General features: G+C 34.3%; 2 protein-coding genes across 8 annotated transcripts in view; one reads left to right on the top strand and one right to left on the bottom strand.

Annotated features, from left to right (window-relative positions):
- Positions 1-1925: 1925 nt before the first annotated feature.
- On the bottom strand, positions 1926-5855 carry LOC108906812 (plasminogen activator inhibitor 1 RNA-binding protein). 7 transcript variants are annotated; one of them, XM_018710207.1, is made up of 8 exons: positions 5482-5855; positions 5208-5355; positions 4399-4596; positions 3955-4026; positions 3821-3901; positions 3527-3710; positions 3245-3469; positions 1926-2711 (listed from the first exon to the last, which is right to left on the bottom strand). In XM_018710207.1, exons 1-8 carry the CDS (start codon positions 5717-5719, stop codon positions 2637-2639), a joined length of 1221 nt encoding a protein of 406 aa, XP_018565723.1. In that variant the 5' UTR covers positions 5720-5855; the 3' UTR covers positions 1926-2636. The 7 variants fall into 7 exon arrangements, with proteins under 7 accessions (XP_018565723.1, XP_018565721.1, XP_018565720.1 ...); XM_018710205.1 differs by having other exon boundaries at positions 3521-3710; XM_018710204.1 differs by having other exon boundaries at positions 3955-4038.
- A 1297-nt stretch (positions 5856-7152) lies between these two features.
- Positions 7153-23342, top strand: part of LOC108906788 (hematopoietically-expressed homeobox protein hhex) — a 28759-nt gene continuing 12569 nt past the window's right edge. Inside the window, exons 1-2 of the mRNA XM_018710148.1 lie at positions 7153-7671; positions 10070-10335. Of these exons, the coding sequence (XP_018565664.1) occupies positions 7275-7671; positions 10070-10335 (663 nt within the window). The 5' untranslated portion in view covers positions 7153-7274. The remainder of the gene's footprint in view (positions 7672-10069; positions 10336-23342) is intronic.

Raw genomic sequence — 23342 nt, forward strand, 5'->3', positions numbered from 1 at the left:
AACATTACCTTACATACTTTAAGTATATCAGCTACAGATGAAGTTCGATCTGCATCATTTCAAAATTTGTGTGATTTGCAACTTACAGAATTAAAGCGTAAGGTTGAATTAAAAAAAAAACGAGTTATTTAAATTTAAATAAAACACAGTTTTATTAGCAGTTGTATTATATAAATCCATTCATTGTAATTTTTTTCTATATAATACAATAAATTATGTGCAATTTATTTATATTCAACGTTTAGTACCGATATTCACAAGGTAGTACATCGGCATATGACAAATATTTTTTGAAACTTATCTAAACCACTTCCGACAATCCTTGGCTTCAAATTGACATAAAAATAACCATTCTGAAATGTAAATGGAATAGTTATAAATATGTAAAATAAGTAAATACCAGTTAATTTCAAAATTATAATTTATCCAATGCGTTACTTTTTAGTATCCCTTTAGGTAAAGATTGGTTCAAAATTGAACTGTAATTACACTCAAAACAAACGTGAGATTATATTTGATATAACATGTTTGTATTTTAACATACAGATTGGTTATTTTTTAGGCACCTTCTATCTGTCGACAGTTCGTTATCCAGTCCATGAAGATCGTAGTAAATATTTAAATATGTACGATTACAAACCCTCGTTACGAAAATATGGAGAAAATGGACACATTATCGCATTTGGAAGAAACGAGTGTGAAAAATGTCATTTTAGTTTTACAAAATTATGTAAAAAATTACAAATATGCTATATTAATGAGCCCACAAATTAAATCATATATTGTAAAAACTTAACAAGAACTAAGTTTAACTCACATGCAATCAAAATAGAATTACAAACAAAACCAGTGACTCCCGAATCCATCAAGGTTCAAATCTCCTCTCCGTTTCCCACTGTACTGAAATGTAACAGATCAGGTTTCTCCAATCTTTTTTTTTTTTTTGTTAAAATCCGAAAACTTGATTACAATACATTGGAAAGACTGGATTCAGTTTTCACTTGTAAAAAAGCAGACTTATACTCTAGTAAAATAAGTTTGGTACTTTATACTAAATGTAGTAGCTTTTAGCACCAAAGGATAACATTTTGTGTGACATTTACACAGAATGTTGTCCCTTCTTCTAACAATATCATTAATGCGTATAAAACCGTAAAACGAAAATGTTCCAATGCAGTCGACTAAGCTAAAAACACAGGAAATGCATGTAGAAAAAGATTGACAATTGTACAACACACCTTTTATAATAAATATCCCAAAAGCAGTCCTTTTTCGGTCACTGTCATTTTTTATCAAAACAACTATGTATATAAAAAATAAACACCGAAACCAAATAAAATACACCAAAATTTTTAGATAGTTATATAACTATTTATTAGGGGACGAAGAAACTGTGTCATCGGTGGTCAAAGCATTTTTGACTTGTTCCTTTTAGAGCTTAATGACTGGCTAAATGGTCACTATGCGTTTACTACACTGTATTCTTTTAAAAAAAAAACACACCAACCATTGCTTTACTTTTATTCTACTATTCACAGCTGATTCTTTTTCAATAATTTTCCCTCACAATCAGTATTTAAATGAAAAATTGTATTCGGAATATCACAAATCAAAGCAAAATAGATGCGATTCTAGTAAAAAAAAAATCTAACCTATGATTAAGGCTGAAATACGTTATAACATAAAAAAAGAAATAACTCTATTATTCGTTAGAATACTTTCTCATAAATAAAATTTTAAATACTCTACTTTCAAGTCTTTAAAGCGACTGGAACTTTTTATTTCACCTCTATTTACCTCCAGCGTTTTTGTTTTTGGATATGAAAATCGTTAGCAATATTTTAAAATGAGGAATTACAGTATTTCAGTTAAAGATGCAGGTGCTAATGAAAATGTTACACTCAAAATTAATTTAAAAGCAAAAAAATAGTACAACAAAACATTTTATTGATTTCAAAATGCGTATTATACACGTTTAACTACTTGAATATTTCCTTTTGAATTAATATAATTAATAAGTAACTACATTTCAACTTAAAAAAACAAATGTCCGTAGAGGAAACCAATTTTTATAATTACACACTGTTATAATAATTTGGTGTTGAATACATGTTCAGTCAAACGAATTAGAGCGACTACAATTTAATAATTTATCAAATATTTTAATAGCATTACAAGAAAATGTATTTTTATAAAAGTTTACAAGTAAAAAAATGATGTTCCTTTGTGTGTTAACAAATGTTACACAAAAATGTTACTTTATATCAAAGTATAGTGTTAAAGTTGATATTTCCTTTCAAAAATGCAATTAACCATAAGAATTTGAGACGAGATAACAGCTACAAAGTATATAAAACCATCGACTATGTGAGCAGCCACTAAAAACTGTTAACAATGCAGCATAACACTGACTAGTAACCATCACCCTTTAACTTTAGGGTACTCAGTCTACTGAAATGGATGATTCAAAAAACCTGCTAAGGAATTCTAATAGACCTGTTCTTGTCTAGGACACGGATTTTGTACCAATGTAACAAAGTAGTTAAATCGTAATATACAGTTTGTTATATGTTATGGGCAGCCGCCCAACGGTCAACCACAAGATGAAAATCCATGGCCGACATCAAAAAGAGCTTTTAACCGAGAGAGGGGAAGTCACGTTCATCGTCCACTTTTGGAGCCTTACGGTTCTCAGCGTTTCTGTCATCACCCTGAAACAAAACAACATATACATAACACTGATGCAAAACTTGAAAATTAACAGAAAAATCGCAGATTTCATAAATGTTTACAAGCCACATGACCGCCAAGCTTAGGCAACCCAACAGTGCACGATTGGTACTGATAACGAGAATTCCCTAAATCTTCTCGTTTTAATGAACAATGACAAACTGTTACCTCTACGCTCGAGATAATGCGATCGCCGATAGAAATTACACCAATCACAGCCGATAAAACAGAATATTGCGTTTTAATGAAATCTTATTGTTCAAATTTTACCGAAATTTACTTGCCAACGTGACGGAAATAAAGTTACTGTTCCAAACAAAAGTACTGGTAAGTAGTCATTTATCAAGGCTCTGTATTACATTTTATAATGCACCAAAAAATCATATAACATACAGTATATTACAATAATGGAACACTAAAACATCAAAACATAACATTAACAAAAGGAATATGGTTTATCACTTTTTTGTTTTAAAAAGTCTGCTTCAAGATCTATTTGTTCTATTCACATTACCTGTTCGTCTCCACGATAACGCCTTTCAGGTCTTTCACCACCATCTCTAGTTCCGCCGCCACGTTGATTTGTACGATTTCCTCTTGGACCAGATCTTTGCCCTCTTCCGCGTCCACCGCCAGGACGTCTATTGTCATTAAACTGTATATCGATGTCCAATATATGCTTCTGCCTGCCAACACGTTGTGGATATTCGGATGCATCATATTCTTCCTCATCCGACTCCTAAAAGAATTTATTAACAAAAGGCACACACATATTGAACGTACTACATACTCCTACCTCTTCCTTCTCCTTTTTCCTCAGCTCGAACATTTTTTTCCATTGGCTTGGGTCTTCTCCTTCTCCAGCTTTGCGGATATTATATTGAGGCTTCAAGCGACCAGCACGTTGGGCCTTCCATTCGTCTAGAGTCAGTTCCTTAGGTTCTTCTTCAACAGGTGCCGTTTCTACTTCAGTTTCTTCCCTGTAATTATAGTTAATATGAAGTCAATACATAAAGGGTTACATACAAATAATTAAAAATAAACAATACATTTTTCAGTAGCATTTTAAAAAAATAAGTATTATACTTACTTTTTCTCGGGTTCCACGATCTCTGGCTTGACATCTTCACCCCAGCTCTGATCCACATCATTATTAGGCCTATCAGCTTCCCTGCAAGAAGATGCAGATCAATCAAAATCGCTATTATTGATATATGGACTTACTCAATAACATCTTTATGAGATCCCCAGTTATGAGCCCCTGCACCTTCACGTTTGTCGATTGGTTTAACTCCTCTGTAACCATGGCTGCTTTCAGTATGGTGTCAATGACGAAATAAATTAATTTGATGTAATCACAAACAAACAATAGCAGAACGCCACTAGATGCGAAGATGAAAATAATTTTGTGCTATTCTATATTTAAAAGACTCAACGTGGTGATCTCAACAGAAATTCGGTAAAAACAGGATAAAATGCACAATTCCCAACCCTACCCTGAGATTTTTACTATACTGCTGTAGAATTTATATATCGTAGGTAATGTCATTTAAGTTTTCTCACAAAAATCAAGTCGGTTATATAAGAAACATGCGAAGCAACCATCTCATTACAGAATATGCCCTAATATCCGTGGGGTTCTGCATAAGCTGTGATCGGGATACTTACGTTTTGTCAGATCCACTTTGCCGGTCGAATTCCCTTTTGCCCCTCCTGTCATCGAAAGCCCTACGAGGACCACGGGGACCACCAGGTTTATTTCCAATGGCACGAGGCTCACGACGTTCACCTCTCTCCCCACGATCACGATTGCGATTCTCAAAGTTATCTCCGAACTGCTCTCGTCGCGGCCTATCTTCGCGGTCCCTTCACAATAACAAAATTTGTTTATATTTTACTTTTTTTTTCGTTAAAATTGTGCCCTGTGAAAACAGTGTGGTCTTATGTACCATCACTGATTTAGAAATACTCACACACCTTACCGTTAAAAAAGATGCAACTAAAAATTCTAAGTAAATAAAAACATAAATATGGCCACTTAATGTTTTTTGCGAGATAAATGAAATATAGAGGATGCAACAACACAGCAATTGATAAAGTTGTTGACATTTTAACACACTATTATTAGCAGTCGGTGAAAACGTTGACTTAACAAATAATTAACTGATCAAATCAGATAACCCTGAACTGAATATAGAGAAAAGTTGTATTGTGAATAATTAGTGCCAAACTGAAACAATTTGTGTACCTACCAACCTACTGTCACATTTTTGTTTTATATAATAGCTCCTTTATAAAACTGACCTGGTTCAGGCTTGTTCTGAGAATTGGAATGGTCAAAATTGAAATAATTATAATATCTTTATTTAATTCAAACTGCCAGATTGATATAAATTAAGTGGAGTATTTATGTTATTAGGTAGATCGGATGTTTATGCATTATGAAATGAGTGAATGATTAAAAAAAACGTGCTTACCGGTTTTCAGACGGTCCATTATAAGGTTTATCCTCGCGGTTTCTTCTGTTATTACGTTCCTCTCGATTTTCATTATTAAATTTGTTAAAGTTTCTTTCACGTTCAGGCTTTCCGTCAGCGTTAGACCTTTGATGTGTTGGCTTGGAATCTACAACAAGTTATATGTAAAATAAACACTGCAGAACACTAATACTCAGTTCAAAGAATCACATGTGCACAATTTCTGTAGAATGGCCGCCTCGGCGCCTCGGTGTTAAATTTAAACTGCACTCACCATCGCGTTTGTTTTCTTGAGCTTTATGATTTGTCTCCTTCGCGGTTTTTTTCTGAGCATTTGTGGGTTTTCCCTTTGCTGGTTCAGTTTTCACTTTGTTTTCTTTCTCGGCGATTTTATTTTTCTTTTTCAGTTCCTTCTCCTGCTCTTTTAACGAAAGCGTTTCTAATGGATCGGATTCATCGTCCAAAAAAAGCGCATACCTATTGGCAACGCCAATTCCGTACGTATTTTCCATTGTGGTCAACTACGGTAAAAGTCTTCGCAACTTCAGGATGTTGGAAGATTTGTTTATGGCTACTTCAGCCCTCTCTTATTCACGCACTCATTCAATGCAATATGGCCGGCTGCACGAGGTGAGCTGAGATCGCGCAACTGTGATCTGTAGTGTTTAACGCGCAGCTTCTTCGATTGCTATGTTTCTTATTGGCTGAGATTTTTTTATTTGTGATAGGATTTGTCAAGTCTGTCCGGTGCAAACCAATCAAATGCGGAATAAGATGTCAAAAACGTCTGTAGTTAGCGCTTTATTCGAATCAAATAAATGTATATTTTGGAATATAGAAGATAGAATAACATACAATATTGTGTTACCAAAAGAAATTACTTTGTGTTTAAAGAATTAATGTAAGTAGTGTAAGTACACGTATTTAATTGTAATAAGTAAATAACGTCTAAAGAAATATAATTAATGGGTATGTAACCATAGTTACAAAATGATGTGTTGAAGGTTGCAGTAACTTGACATTCATTTTAAAACTATTTGTCAGACAACCTATTATTATCTATTAAGTATAAAGGGTTGCTGCCTTTAGAAATTGAAAATAGAAGTACATATATACTGTATTTAGAAACAGTTATTTTATAATTATAATTAAACTAACGATATATCTGCATTTCAATTCAATTTATTACTGTTTTATTAAAGCAAATTTTCTATTCACTTCACTTAACTGACTAATGTGGAGGTTGTACGTTGTACATGTTGAAAATAACTCATATTAAATAAATAAAACATTACTTATAATAATGCGTTTAAGTGACTTTTTAAATTTCCGTAAAATGGTTGTGATGTGGTACCTAGATCAAACACGTAATTAAGAGGTGGCATGGCCCACCCGGTCATAAAAGAGTAAATTATGAAAAATGACAAAGACCATTAGTTTTGTTAATGTTTTTGTAAACAGGCCCACCCAATTTCATAATTTGATGCACGTGCTTGCAGTAGACAGGTAGATATGTACAATTTAGAAAAATGTATTAATAATACGTATGGCTCAAAAGTCTTACACAATTGTTATTATTGTCTGATATTAGTGATATTATACAATATTTTCAATTGTGTTAATTATTTTGCAGCCTTGTTTTGCTATTAATTAATGATAATGCGTGTGTTACACGGAACTTTTCTTTCTATAAAAAATTGAAAACAAAAACTTCGATCTGGCCGAAAACTTCTGATAAGTTTGTGTCGGCACAACGCAATTAGCGAATTCCGAATGATTTGATAATAGCTGATATAATGATCGTTTGTAAATAAAGCACGGGCTAAAACGTGTGTTTGCGCCGCGTGACTAGCGCACCCCCATTTACGCCAGCTTTGGAGGATTACTTTTGTTGGTTATGCCATCCTTGCAGTACCAGTAGTTCACCGCTAGATACCGACGTCTTTCAGCGCTTCGCGTCGAGTGTGCTTGAATCAAGCGCGCGTAAACTCTGTACACGCGGACTTCATTTGTCAACAAAGATGCGGAGGCCACTGTAGCTACTCGACACATCCATGTTACGCAGAAATGTCAGCGGAATTCAAGGAGGAGTTCATCCCGCGACAGGAAGACAGCAACCAGATTAATTCCGGTTTGATTCCGTCTACTTCCTCCTCGAATTGCTATAGTGAGAGTTTGCAGAGTTGTAGTGTGAGTTTTGACAGGTTATCGTGGCACGAGCACGTTTATAGGAGGCTCACGAATAAGCCTACCCCGCATTACATTGAAAACATACTCGGGTTGCAGGGTAAGAGTGCTGGACAGTTGCAGCAGGACAGTACGATGACTGGACATGTTACCCCCCCGGATTCCCCACAAAATAGTTTTTCTAATGTGCAGCAGGCTACTGTGACTTCGGACGTTAACGAACCTTTAAATTTGTCTGTTAAAAACGAGTTGAAAGTGCGAACAAAGACTGTTAAAGGTATCTTTATTTTTGTCAATATACTTTTCACACAAAAATACGTTACTCTGTGGAAAAGGTTGAAACATATCGAAGCCAACTTTGTTCCATAATTGGAAAAAAAATGCTGAACCTTTTTTTCTTGAAAACGGTTGTCTTAAATGCAATGAAACTCGTTGCAACTTTGACGAAGGCGCCAATTTTTGTGACACCTGTAGCTCCGTATAATAAAAAATTGCAGGTGGTTGTATTTAAACAATAGCAATTTTTTCGACAGGATCATCTAGAAAATAAAAATTAAAGGCAATGTTTTGAGGTAACATTTGTTTCTATAAATTTTTTGAACCTTATACTTCGTTTTCTTATTTTTAATTAACATTCAGCATTAAAGCATATATTAATGAAAATTACTCGGATATTTTTTTTATATTTATCAAGGCTAATTAAATTTTATTTAAAGAAAAAAGTTTTTCTATTCATTCGAGATTATTCGTCGCCACAGCAACTTTTTTATAAAGTTTTTTAACATTCAGTCAATTGCTCCAAAATGCTATCTATTAACTTTCGACATTGTTTTGTTTGAAAACCCTTCGACTGTTTTCTTTGGCAGGTCATAATTAAGGGAAAATTAACGGAAAAACGGATCTTAATTAATTGGTGCTTTGAAGAAATTTGCGAGTTTTAAAATTTCATCAGGTCGTCATTTCCTGAGCTAACCGCAGGGGTGGTTAGTGTAAACACCAGAGACCAAACCTGTGACATACACTCGACGACAAAATTCTTGGCACGCGTTCTTCGGTCATTTTAATTTTTTAACGGCCAAAATATATTATTTATGTACCTGCATAATAATTAAATAACATGTTAATTAATTGATTTTTGACTATTTATAGTCGTTTTATTTGTAGTATATTTGAGGGTTTTATTTTTTTCGTAGATGTGAGGGAAATCTGTTGTTTTAGGTTGAAATTTAATTTGGCAAATATTCCAATTCAAATAAAGGAAACAATAAAACAAAGTTAATTAAACAATTATTAATTGGGATAACGCGTAACTGATAATAATTACAGTAGGAAACTCTTTTAACGTGAAACGTTACAATTAATTTTAATTTGTAATACGTTATTAAACAGTTCGATGAAAACATTTCTGAAATGCTTTAGGTGCATTTTATTCGCTTTTATGTGAAAATAAACTACAATAAATATTTTAATTACCGATCCATAGATTAAACAATTCATTTGTTCAAGTATTTATGAATGCACTGTGTTTTGATAATAAAACGTCACTATATAATTTCATTTATTCCCTGACAATTGCAATTGCATTATTATTTATTGTTTATTGGTTACCGGCTAGCAGCTACTAGAATACATTGGGATTGGGATCATCATGCAATTTAACATATACCTATGGTTCATACAATGAATTTTTTTATTCAAGTTGTAACGACTCTACTTTTGTCGCGTTTTAAATAATCTGTTTCTATCTTCTTTTACATTGGATTTAAGAAAATTGTTTTTATTATCTTATTTTTGTAAGACACGTGCTTTGATTTATAGATACTTACCTTACTGACCCCTTGTTTTCTTCGGTCCCAATTCGTATACGTATCAAAACAAGTTAACATTATGCGGTAAAGACAATGGCGTTTATATCCAAGTATATGCCTCATTAAAAATATACTGTTGTTTGTCAACGATTATAATAGAGATTTTAGTGCGAAACACGATGTTTTGGTACAGGCCTAATAAACCGGCTTGATACCAGAGTACGTTATTATTTAAAAGGGTCCAATAAATGTTATTTAATAGGCTGTTATTTAACTATAACATGCGAGAACGCTCTAAGTAATTGCTTGTAAAATAAATCAATAAGTTGTACTCTTTTATATCTATATTTGGGAGCTTTAATTACAAGATTAAGGATACTTAGAATTCGGAAGCTTATTGAAATATTCACGCAGATAACATTTTTTTATGTGAAATGCATTTTTACAAAAAAAAAAAAAACGTATCGACTTGCTTTGGTTTATTTTACAGATAATAAAAAAATTGTATGACTAATTCGTTCGTTACTATACTAAATTTGATCGAAGCTTGAGTATTTTTAGAAAATATTGTTTATTCATGTTATTACATTGTATAGAAACATACCGATAATATAAGTATCCTTCTATGCCACAAAAATTTACCACGTCCTGTTTTTCTATTGTCTGTCACCGCAAAATCAGCTATACTGGTTTGTTAGCTTATCGGAGTTCCTCCATTGATAACTAAGCTAAGAAGCTACTCATTGTCGAGATTAAGTATTTATCACCCAAATAAATTCAGCTAAAAAGTCCTTTTAAGTGTAAAATTTTTAGTTTATTAATTTCGGATTCGATTTGCGGTCTAATTTGCGGATATTTTCTTTTCAGAACCTACGAGGAAAAGGAAAAAGACCCGGGAGCCGCTAGATCTGAAAGTACCACCCCCTTCCATCCAGGTATTGGGCCAGAACGCCGCGGTAGACCCAGAAACCATCTCCGAAGACGCGGACAACAAAAACAAGAAGAAAAAAGCGAGGACCACCTTCACAGGACGGCAGATATTCGAGTTGGAAAAGCAATTCGAACTGAAGAAGTACCTAAGTAGTAGTGAGAGGTCCGAGATGGCCAAACTCCTTAACGTCACTGAGACACAGGTAGGCCCAATAATTTCCCATGTTTACTGAAATACCGGTAAAAAAATCGTGTGATTTAAATGACGTAAGATATAAAATGAATTTAAAAAACAGCATAATTACTTTTTTGTTCACTTAAGTTCCTCAAAATAATATTAAAAGAGCAGAATGCTTTTGTTGGAAGCTTCACAATTAGGAAATTTCATTATAATTCCGTCATATCTTATATATTATGTGTCTAAGTTGGCAGTGCCAACAACGACCAGCAATACTGGCTTCTCGCTTTAGGGTAAATCTACAATAGATTGAATTTAATCCAGCGGAAATGCAAATATTTCTCAGATGTAACAAAGGACTCTTAATCTTAATATTTTTTGAACATTTTCATTAAAGAACTAGTGAATTTCGCAACGGGCGGATAGAGCGCAATGAGCCATTTCAAGGTTCTAGATTACAATCCATGCGATTTGTATCTGTAGGGTTACATGAAAAATAAAGAACTGGTGGGGGAAATAATTCGGGGAAAATGCTTCTGACAGCAAGCACTGAGTCGTGAAGCCATAGCCAGAGAGACCTAGACTTAATAAAGTAAAAATGTTTTTACTTTTCTATTTACGTCGTGTTAAAAGATAAACACCGATTTAAAAAGGCACCCTGTGAGTGAGTTGCACTTATCGAAGTAATTTCAGGTAACTTTTATTTCTGTGATATCGGCTCCTCCGCCATATTTTAGAATGACGTGCATTTGAAATCCATTTTATCTGGTGTTCCACAATGGTCTATTTTGGATCCACTACTAGTTCATATAAATACAGTAGATATTTTGAGAACCTTGAAACTTTCAACCACGCCACTTATGCTGATACACAAATTTTATAACATTGTGATTGTTCTAAAGTAGATGATGAAAAATGCGAAAAAATTAATTTTAATATATGAAAAACTGAAGTGTAATGATCATGTTCCTTCATTTCTTTGATGCTGTCGTGCACAATTATGTTTATTTTAAATTTTAAAGTGAGAATGAAACTGTAAACTTTTAATAGTGCCAGTTTTTAGTTACTGGGATTTGGCTTATTTTCCGTGTTTAGATAAACTTGTAAAAGATCGAATTGAAAGAGATCAAAATGTTGTAGATTTATATTTGATTTATATGTGTTTTTAAGAAGTTAATTACTAAATAAATCTAAAAACTAAACACTTAATGTTTTATTTATTTATCTTTACGGTTAAGTGTAAGGGTAGCGTTAACTATATAATCAAAACGTATATTATCAATCGCTCAGATATCAAAAATGGTTAATCCAGTTCGTAAATAGACTCAGGCCGTCGCGTCGCCGAAGAAAGTGATCATTAAAACCGTTTATTGTGCATTTGGAAGCAATTCAGTAATGTTTATATTTAGCAAAATAAAAACATCTGTACGGGAGCGACGGCAAAGAGAGTTTTCAGGTTTATTAATGATGAAGCTTTTTACTTAATAGCTGGAATCTCACAATCACTGGCGTTTAGCACTCTTTGAGGGTTCGCGGGGGTAGGGGAGGGGGGAGGGAGGGGGGCCGTGATGAGTTACTGCGGCAGCTGTCTCATACCAGCGCTCATTTAGTCCCTTTAGAGATTCGTGTTGGTGTTAATTGCCTACAAACTTACAAGGATCAGATATTAATAGTGCAGTCAATAACACATAAAATTTCAGCCCGAGCTCTGAAGGAATCTCGAAACCATTCGGTGGAACAAATAACGTTTTAGTTTAATTATTACATTTATTTCGCGAAAATTAAGTCACTTTCATGTCGAGGATGTCATCTGGCAGACTGTGTCGTGTTTCGGGCTATTTTTGCTTCAGTTTAGCGTCGTTTAACAAATTCTTAAATTAAGTCTCACTTAGCTGCGTCCAAGGTAGTAAAACGGATGAAAGACACTACAAAGTAAGCGCAATGTAAATGCAGTTCGCTTTGAAATATATTCATGCTGCCAATGAGCTAAGTATAAGTTAGAATTCGTAATGGCGTAAATTCTAAGCCGGTACTTAGCCGCTTCCTCATTTAAACTTTTATTGTACCATAAACGAGAACTACACATCATTAACATCAACAAGAAGTGTTAAAGCTGGTTAAATGTGTTTTAATTTTATTTTATATCCCTAATTTCATTTATTAGGTACGTCGTGGCGGTTCCTTAATTCCGATTATTAATTAAATTTATTGTTATAACTTTTGTATCAAATCGGTAAATTAATTCAACCTGCTTTTCAATTCAGAAGTGAAGAATAAACATGTTTACTTAGTTTCTGTTTTAAAATAAATGAAAAAAATATATCTTGTTTAAAACCGCATTTAATTTATTGATATAACATTCATATTTTGTCAATAAATGAATTCAGCCAGCTTTACAATTCGGAAGTGAAAAATACACAATTTTTACCTATGCTTCTATTCTGAAATAAACGAAAAAATTGTTATTTTTACAGACCACATCAAATGTTTGTTATAACGTTTATAATTCATCAATAAATATTGCTAACAATTCAGAAGTGAAGGGTAAAAATATTTACCAATATTTCTGTTCTAAAATAAATTAAAATTTGTTGTTGGTTTTTTAAATCCGCGTTAGATTTATTATTACGGCGTTTGTATTTCATAAATACTGTTTCACAATTCAAAAGTAAGGAATAGTAAATTTTTACTAATGTTTCTATTCAACAGTGAATTTTGTTAGAGCCACTCGATATACTCGTAAAGCCTTGAGTCACTAATTAAACATATTGTGGAACCGATATTAATTCTTTGTTAATTATATTCAGGTTCGCTTTATGCAATATGGAATATTTCCTATAGATGAGTACATCACAAAGACAGTATATTATAAATTTTAGAGCATAAAACTATTGTGCCTAGGTACACAATTAAATTGCCTTTAATATCACCCTTCGACCCTAATAATGCACCAATATAGAAATCAATATTTGACGGCAGAAAGATGCCAGTATTTTGCCAAGGCGTACTTTCGGCCCCGGATAGGAACTCGGTATATTTGATTAATTTAACAGTCTGTCTGTCTGTCTGGGTTATACCACTGTCGACATTTGGGTCGTTATAATTAGGTATTTTACTATTAGCCTTTTTGAACTCCAAGCTTGGCTCTTGTTTCTATAATAAGAGTGTGAGAGATCTGCCGACATCGCCTGGGAAGAATTTGTTTTTATCAGATTTTCCTTAACATTCCAAAATATTTATTTTTATAAGTCATATCTGTGAAATGAGCTCTACCTCTATAACTACGTTATTATCTTTACAAACATGCAACAATGACTTGTATTATTGTATTAACCACATGTAATAGATTGAGAAAAATATCAACCACAATATTGTAGTAGTGGTTCTGTCTATCGGTCAATATCCTACACGGATTTATCGACTCTCTTGGATTTCCTGTTTTTAGACCGAAAAAAAAACAAAAAATATTTAAGGCACGGTGGAAACTTACCTTTAACCAAAAATAATCTAAACCTAATTATACCCTGCGGCTGCATTGCATTTTGTGCCATTTTGATAAGCGACAAAGTAAAAACGTCTACGGCTAAATTTGTTTGATTTGATCTGTTGATTATAGCCGCTTCGTGTGGAGTAGTAAAACGAAAATGTAACTGCAAATAATTTAGCGGGATATTTACAATTTAACAGTCAATAAAAATATACTTATGGCCGCTTCAAAATGGTGGATGATAAATAAAGTCATCACAGAAACCGAGACTCTAATAGCGTTCTATTTATATTCGATGTCACAGCCTATTTGTTAAAATTTTATAATGTGGTACAGATAAATTTATAGTCAATAAAATTATTTTTAGTTGTACAGGGTGTACCAAAATTGTACGACGGTGAAGTAAATTTCTAGCCTTGCAAGCAAACTATATTAAGTATCACTTTTAAAAAGCAATTGAAGGTTATTTTGAAAAAAAAAAACGCTTAGTTTTTTTTAAATGCAACATGATAAATATTGATTTCTAAGTAAGGATCGGGGAACTTATCGGGGTCACCCTGTATCCCCCGCTTCAGGCCGAACCTATCTGTCACATATGTTCGAGTTAATTTTTCAAAAGTTGTATGCTCTCTGTTTTCAGTTCAATGGTGTGGAACTTATGCGTTCTCGCTAATATAAATTTTAACGAACGCCTCTTCGTAAATAATACAAAACGGGAAATTTATAAATACACTTAAACTGTTCAGTTCACCGAGGGGCGTGTTTTGCGGCAATTAAGTCTTAAGTTTGTTAATGAATTATCCGTTGTTTATTTTGGACTGTTGATGCAAAATATAAACACTCCTTTTTCGTTCTCGCCATTCTTACTTCTTTGCGTTCGTAGTGGAGAGGGGGTATTGGGCTAATTCAAACAAATTCAATGTTTTTTTTTAATCTTAATCGAATCAAGTCAAGCGATGTTCTTCGATACCAGTCAAGGTATGCAAAAGATATCCGAACACTGAATATAATTAATACAATCACTCATAGAAATATCCTGTATTCATGCTGTTCTGTTACCACCGATGACAAAGACTAATCACGTAAAAAACATCAAACTTTTTAAAATGATTGTAAAGCTCGTGGAAACGATTTGTCCGCTAGAGAACTCGGTAAGTATTCGAGATTTGCAGAAGAAAAAAAAAAGTTAGGTTAAGTTTAGCGAAAATCCTTAAATACGTAATATTTTAATTTTTTTTAATCAATTTCTTGCATTGAAATTTTTTTTATAAAAAAAACGACAGGATCGTCTTATAGAGGATACCTTGAAGTTTTCAAAAGTCTGCTTAGATTTTCTGTGCGGTTTAGTTCAAGAGTAGGTAATTAATTTATTGAAGCCAAACAGATAATTTTTGTTTTGAACGAGGATAACTCGGAGACAAATCATCGTACAAAGCTCTTGAACTGCTCAAATTAAAGAGGATGGATCAAACTAAAAGAGCTGACGGGTGGGATTGCTTAAAAAAAATATTCAAGCCCGTGGGCCTTTCGAAAGGGTAGCAAAAATTTGGAAAAAATTGTTTCTCCTGGAGTTCTCGTGATTCTTTAAATGTGGTCAGTGATAAAAATGTTTGACTTTCAGATCCTGAAACTGTAAATTCCAAGCTTCGATTTACTTTTTTTTAATTGCTCTACGATCATTTTTCGCGAAGTTACAGCCTTTCGAAAATCAACTAAAAATTTATTTTCTTTAATTTTTGTTTTTTTTTAATTGAATTTGTCTGTAGCACTTAAAATCTATAAAATAGAGTGGATGCGAAAGCTGATAATAAAATATACGTTTCTTTAAAAGCTTTTATTAGAGGCCTCGTACAAATATGTGAAAAATGTAACAAAACAGTGACCTGCCTGGTAATGTTTAAATGAAGAGCTTAATTTATGATATTATAATAGGAGCGTACGGGTCTGTCAATGATTTAATTAATTTGGAGCGTTTGCAAACATAATTTCATTTTAAATGTATTAAAATTGTGCAATTAATTATCAATTCAGTATGCAAATAATTTATGGCTAATTTACGTAAAACCAGTACGCCAAATGAACCTTAATTAAAGCAATAAAATCCAGTAATTGCTTTACAAAAACACACATTCGTGCATGCCCAAGAACAAATAAATTCATCATCAATCAATAGCCGAACGTTTGTTTTGTTCGGTGGGGGAGCGGGGGATGCTACGGGGGTTTTTAGTTTTTTTTTTGTATCCACGCTTCGGTTATATACAATTAACATTGAAAATGACTACGCCGACCTGTGATTTTGGCATACCATTATTCAAAACGTCACGGGCGCCGATCGGCGTTCGAGCGCTAGTTTTTTTTTCTGCTTTTCGAACAGTTGTTGAAGTTAATTTAATCCCAGTTTATTATTTCAAATATTTCAAAGCTATCAAATAAAACGCTTTTGCCCGTTTAGTTCTTGACGGGAGATTGCTTTTGCTCGTCACGCCGACGGGATACACTCATACAAATTTTGTAGCAAATTACACCCCAGATTTTCGGTTACTTTGACTCCAGTTCAGTCGGTGTAAAATTAATTTTGCACTTCTTCTATAATTCACTCTAAAAGTAATTAAGTAAATTATTAATAATTATTTAAATTAACGCCACAAATGAATCTACACATGTGGTCTGCTAGACCGATAGATTCTTTCGCCTTAAAATCATTCAAAGAAACGCCCCGACGTGTTTATTAACACCCTGTATTGTAAAAGCACGACATATTAGGAGTAATACATTTTGAAACACCGTAAAATGCGCAAAAAAATGATTTTGTAAAATGACAATATTTCGTAGCAGATATTCCCTACAGTTTGGAGAGGAGCCGCGCTAAATCACCTTGTTTAGCGATTCCCGTCGATTTTAAGTTATTGCATATTTAAACAGGCTCTTAAACCGCGAATAACAGGAAGCGCTTCATAAAAAATCTTCAAATGAGTACCGGGACATCTGTTTCACGTCGACCACATTAAATGTAGGCATGAATGGGTTTAAATTTTAATTCCGCCAATACGCTCGCTCGATAATATATTTTAAACGCCGTTATCGCCTTGTTAAGACCCTTGCGGTTTAACGGAAAATTCATTGAGACGCTTTATTACCACTGAAGTTAGTAAAAGTCTGCCGGAAATTCGCCACAACCGATATGGAAGTCCTTTAAAAAAAGTTTCCCGTAAGCGGTTTTCCTTACGACACGGAATTATTAGGAAAACAACCGAAGTTCCGAAGACAAAGAGTTCGGGAACCCCCACAAGCGAACCCTTAAACAAGGGGGGTGGTAATCTCAATTATAATAAATGAATTGTTGGCAGGATATTCAAGATTTAGATGGTTCATTGTCACCCTTAAGTGATAAACTTTATAGGCCACTTAATAGTGCCGATGTCGCTCAGAACGTTAGGAGTGGTCTGATTGTCGGGTAAAGGGAAGTTCAGGTTTCCAACTTTCTGAAACATTTGTTAACACCGCCTTTAAACTTGTATTTCGTTACATATGGGCGCTGAAAATTGAAACTAACTCTTTCCAACGAGGAAATGTTCAATTAGGCAAATTAATTAATTGCACGGTTTCCCAAATATCGAGTTTTCAGAAGTTTGTATATTGGAAAGTGTAGTAAAAAAGTTTCGTTTTGAAAAATCTACACGCATACGGTTCGTTGTTTAAGTATTTTATCACATTGGGTTGCAAAACACAAAATAAAGTCCCCTACAGCTAATCTGATTGGCAATTGGGTAGCGATTATCAATTGCACACTCCTGTTTGTTTGTGTCGGACTTGCCGAAAAGCTAACACACAAAAAATCAAATCTATTAAAACCCTAATTACCATTCCGTTGATGTAGCCTTGTTTACAGAAGATAAATCTCAATAAACCAACGCCTCGTTCCCTTGGCGAAATGTGTTTACATATAATTGGGAAAAAATAACACAAATCAAAGGGGCCATTAACGGCAAACGCGATTGTCCTTTGTTTTTTGACTGTATTGTATTTACCCCGCAATATACTCATAAAAATAACAAAACAATCGTACCTATCAATATATTGTTTAAATTTAAAAATATGTTTTTCCAAATTCGCTTTCATTATCTCAAAATCCCTATGAAGCTACTTTAACTATGTGGAATAATTAAGTAAACAATCTGAGACAAATGAGGCACATTTTCTTCTATAAAAAGGGTTTCTGATTTTAGATATATCTATCACAAAAGTCTATGTAAAAACAACTTGTGTCAGTGTAGCCCAAAAAACAATGACAGGCGCTCGTCAGCAGCGACACACAAATAAAAATCAATTACTTCGCTGTAATAGACTCTTATAGTGTGACGTCACATATTTAGGCAACCCGCAACAAAATGTCTTTTGAAATTGTATAGACCGAATCTGACCCTTGTGTACCTGTTTAACTATCTACGTTATAGATTATCAGGCGCCTTGCGATTTTTGGATTTCCTGAATTTGTCAAGTGCTCGTCAGCAGCGACACATACATAAAAGTTATTATTTTGTTGTAATTTTTCAGCAGTCTTATCTCGCGACTGTGTAATTTTTGGATTTCGCGAATATGCCCGTTTTTGTGGTGGAGCTTCTTAATAACGTGGGAGTAATTCGGCGATTCGGTTACATCTTACGTCGCTGATAAAAATACAATTATTTAGTCCATCAATTACAGCCGATTATGAAAAATGTTTTTGTAGAATAACAAAGGGCTTTATGGAGTCATTAATTTATCATCAGAGGATTCGAGGTAATCGATGAATAACAAATGAATCACGAATAAACGAGCTCAACTCAAGTCGATCATTTGCATTTGAACGCTTAACGCCGAGCGATCCACAGCTGCGGTAAATCACAGAGAAGGATGTTAGATGGCCAAACCAAAATAAGGCAGGATATTCGGATTTCAAACGATTAGCACCGACCCAGCCGGAAACGACTAATTATGCCTGACGTTAACCACTCAGATGACACAGAGACGTGTGCCCGATGTTTACAGTGCTGCTCCACTTAGGAAAAAACAAATACCTCACTTAAACGCTCGACGTGGAAAAATAATTGCGTGTTTATATACCTACACCTATACAGGGCGGACCGCTCTGAAATCTGACACAACCAGCCAGTCCGAAAACGTATGTTTGTATTTTTTTGGTAAAGATTTTGGGCATTTTCATATTTTGGGAACTTTTCATACCATCATTTTGGACAAGAAATTACTTTTTATCAGGGTACATCTGACAGCAATAATCGTACAAGGCTCCGGAATCACTCAAACAAAGATAATTAAATTATCTAAAAGAGCTTTATAATGAAATTACCAAAAAAAATTTTTTTTAAGTTTATAGGCCTTTTTAAAAAAAGCAAAAAGGACCCCGCACTTTTCTTATGGGAAGTGGGTTTCGGCCAATTTTTTTGAAACTTCGCAGCTTGATAGTTCTTAATATATAGGTAGATCAAAAGTTTCAATGGGCACAAAGCCCCAAATCCACCCCTTCCCCCCCCCAAAAAAAACTGCCTCCAACTAGCGGGGGCGATTTAACTGATTTCTGCATGTAAAACAATTTATTTTTTTTAATCAACCCAACAACGACCCCAAACAACCACATTTTTGATTATCAAACTGCTCCACTTGATTCCGCCCCTCACACACCCCCCGCCCCCTACGAATCAGCCTATGGATTTTCCAGATTACTGTATTTTATAGTTGCACGTATTTTTTGCACGTATATTTGCACGTATATTTTTTGCACGTATTTTTTCACACTGAAATCGAATCTGCAACTCAATTTTACGAAATCGGGTCAGGAAAATTGTTATTAACAATTTAATTGTTTATATAGCTGTAGAAAGTTTATTTGTGATTTTATGAAAAAATATTTCAAGTAAAAGTTATTTATTTTGACTAAATCTAAAAAAAAAAGTTTTTTTGTGATTTTTTCGAAAAAGTAATATTCAAGCTGTAAAACGCTGTGAAACTTAACACACGTGTACATATATCTACAGCTATCATACGTATACTCTGTGTTAAACTTTGGCGGCGTTTTAAAGCTAAAACATTGATTTTTCGAAAAAAACACAAGAATAGTTTTTTTTAGATATCATTGAAATAAACAACTTTTATCTGAATCTTTTTTTCATAAAACGACAAGTAAACTATCGCTACTTTGAGGCAGTTTTTGGAGGGGAAGGGGTGGATTTGGGGCTTTGTGCCCATTGAGACTTTTGATCTACATCTTAAGAACTATCAACCTGCGAAGTTTCAAAAAAATTGGCCGAAACCCACTTCCCATAAGAAAAGTGCGGGGTCCTTTACAAATTTTTTCCCCGTTGATTTTCTTACGATTACTCAAAAACTGCTAACGCTAAAAAATTTTAAACTGCGATCTGAAAACTAGACACTTGAAGCTTCAATTTTCTTTTTTTTATTCCCCCCAAGTTATAGCTCTTTGAAAATCATCCATAATTTTGGGATTTTTTTAATATCCCTTAATTTCTGTGCCTAGTGTATGATTGGAAGGGAAGTTTGTACCTAATACATTTTATAACAAATTCAGTTTTAGCATGTTTAAATAAATTTTTCGATTTTTCAAAGGTTTCACGGTTGGGCGCCGACAAATACAGAATCAGTGTATACAAGCATTTTATTAAGTACATATTATCTGGTCTTCCGTTGTACACGTACTTACAGACTGTGTATGAGTTATGAAAACAACGATTTGGAAACAAAGCGTGGGGCGAAAGATGCGAACGACGGCAATTATCTAAATCCCGCGAACGAATGGACGAATGCACACCTTGGCAGTTGCAACTAACGATTTAACAGTTTAATCTCCAGACGCATTTGTAAAATAAACGTGTCCGTAGCTAGACTGGTGGTTTATTTAGCAGCAATTCCGTTAGTGGTAATCCAATGAACTTGCTCATTAAAACTTCATCGTGATGTCATCGTCCATGTAACATGATAAATGCCCGATAAGTATGAGGTCCGGGGCTATGCTCGCAAGTCGACTTACATTTCTGTTATCTCTTATCTCTCTCGGCGGTGTCTTATTACGTTTGAAATGCCTGAATGGTCACTAACTCGCGTTGAGATAATTCATTTCGCAAATCGTTTCGCACCGTTCTCTCCTACACGGCGTCCCTAAAAAATATTAAGTTTATAAAAGTTTTTGTGACGCCGCTTTGAAGTGCCTGGTATGGAAGCTTTAGGAGCTTGTGTATGGAAGCTTTAGCAGGATCTTCACCCCTGGGTAGTATGAGCTACGAGAGATATGGGGGCGTAAAGCTCGTTAAATTTTTTTGGAGAAATTTAACTCAGTTTTTGATTTTTGAAAATTTGTGAGATTTATTGCAATTCTTCATTCAATTAATGGTAAACGTGAAAGTTATAACGTTTGTACATAAGACAAAAGTAAAAAAATTGGTACATATATGCACTGGCCAGATTCCGATCCTGCACGGTACTCTGGTCGACGTCCGAACGCAATCCAGGCTGGCTCCGTTAGGGTCCCGCAGTGGTGCCTGCGTCGAGATTAGAAAATTCGTCTCTGTGAAAACATTCGTCTCGTTGTGATGGCCTTTTCCGAGGGGTTATGGAGCTGAAACTTATTTTGGTGAATGTCGATCCTGTTGCAGTTTTTTTTTTTAAATACCCGATTTTTTTTTAATGTCGAAAAGCCATGTAATCTCTTCTTACAAAATCATTGTTCTTTGCAATTTCACCACTACCACCCCGTTAGTTTCATACCGTTGGTTAAAAAGAGAAACAAAGAGGCAACACTGATAAGCTTTTTAAATGGCGATCCTAAAATAAAACATGGGACATTTTACGTAATTTCCTGTATCTCATTTCTTAAGCCATCTATTTTTTACGTTCTTAAATAATTTGTTCGTAATAAACGTACCAGTCTTTGGACGTATTTGGCGTCCTACACAGATTCAAAGTGATTTCCTGGCCGCCTGGAATAATTGCCGAGAAAATCTAAATTTCAGCACATTTAATAACAACAATTTTCTCATTACGGAGAGGTCCCCGACTTCCTGCTAATCCTTGCGGTTAGACCGAGGAATAAAATATTATCTCTTTTTTATTCTCGCTTCGCTTCTCGTCCTCTTGTACCCCGAGATAAAATGTCTCATCCGCTGCGAAATTTTATGGAACGTCGCATAACTACCTGTAAACATCAATTCTGTTAAGTGTTAATAAACCACTTCATACGGCTCAATTTGTTGGCGTGTAATGGAAACAATTTTTAGTGGCCGAATGGAAAAGCTATTTTATAGTATAACTGACTATAAAGCCACGTAATGGCCCCTAGAGCAAACAGCGAGTATGTTTACAAAGTAACTTAATGAATTGCTGCATTAATTTGCCAGAGCCTATACTCTAACGCCAACGGCATGGCACAAAATGTTTAATCAACTCACTTTTTTTCTTACAATCCGTAAATTGTTGCATGCTCTATTCCCAATTCTAGTTTTTGCGTACAAACAAAGCAGGTGAGATAAAATGTAAACAAACCGTTGAATATTGTGACACTATTTAAAGTGATAATAAAAACAGCAAATTGTGAGGTTATGTTTTATCCGTTACTAGTTTAATTTTTAATTTAGTATGATTCTGTCCATTTAGCGATCTGTAAACATTTTTAGGGACATTTCCAACAGCGTGAAGGGTGCAATAAAAATTCTTATAAAGTTTTACCCCCGAATTACACTTAATGTATTAGGTGGCCATAAACTGAGTGGCGTTACGCGCGAGACTGAATACCTGACGAGGCGGGCTAAAGAAAAGTAATGTAGGCACTGCTAACAGATTTTTTTGAATGGCATTTACGCCAGTTTATAAATTGGAGAGTTGATAGCAATATTAAGCCGAGCGAGGGTTTAAAATAAGTGACAGACAGGGAAATTTTAGAGGGGTTGCTTCTCTCTTGATGTTGCACAAGCTACAGGCATGGCAAGGCAATCGTATCGGTCTGTATTAGATCGGACGGTCTGTTTTCGTCTTACGTTTAAGGAATTTTTCATTATTCTTATCTCGGTGTACACTAACTCGTAGCAAATTGCAGTTGTACCATCAGAAAATATCAGTACTAAATAAGAAACTCGACATACAGGCCGTACAATATTGTTGAGGTAGAATTCTAAGAAAATTATCGGTGGCAGGGGCGTGCCTTGAAATTTTCCGTCAATGTCTTTCTACCTCGGGTGTCGAATGCGGTTAATTCCAAGAAAGTGACACAGGGGTCTTCTTTGAATTCCATCTCGACAAATATCGTACGGACTATACCTTATTTTGTTAATGCAACTGAAATAAAAAATAATAAAACAGTTCAAAGTACGTTTAAACTTTAATTCATTTAAGTGACCCAAACAGTTGAAGGAGCAACCAGTCCTGATCTTTGCAGGAAAGTCGGAACAATGATTATTTGAAATAGTCATATGAAACGCGAAGCGGAAAATAAATTTTCGCCGATGTTCCGAAAATTCACCAAGAAATTGATGGGTTGTTGG

The sequence above is a fragment of the Anoplophora glabripennis genome, unplaced genomic scaffold (genome assembly GCF_000390285.2).
Source record: "Anoplophora glabripennis isolate ALB-LARVAE unplaced genomic scaffold, Agla_2.0 scaffold5, whole genome shotgun sequence".
In the NCBI taxonomy this organism is placed as follows: domain Eukaryota; kingdom Metazoa; phylum Arthropoda; class Insecta; order Coleoptera; family Cerambycidae; genus Anoplophora; species Anoplophora glabripennis.

What these genes read in the sequence shown, in the direction of transcription:
- LOC108906812 (XM_018710201.1), bottom strand. Translation starts at nt 5,719, where the DNA reads ATGGAAAATACGTACGGAATTGGCGTTGCCAATAGGTATGCGCTTTTT. An exon ending in TCTCATAAAGATGTTATTGA is followed by an intron (nt 3,902 to 3,954) that starts GTAAGTCCATAT and finishes ATCTTCTTGCAG; the next exon opens with GGAAGCTGATAGGCCTAATA. An exon ending in GTTATCGTGGAGACGAACAG is followed by an intron (nt 2,712 to 3,244) that starts GTAATGTGAATA and finishes GTTTTGTTTCAG; the next exon opens with GGTGATGACAGAAACGCTGA.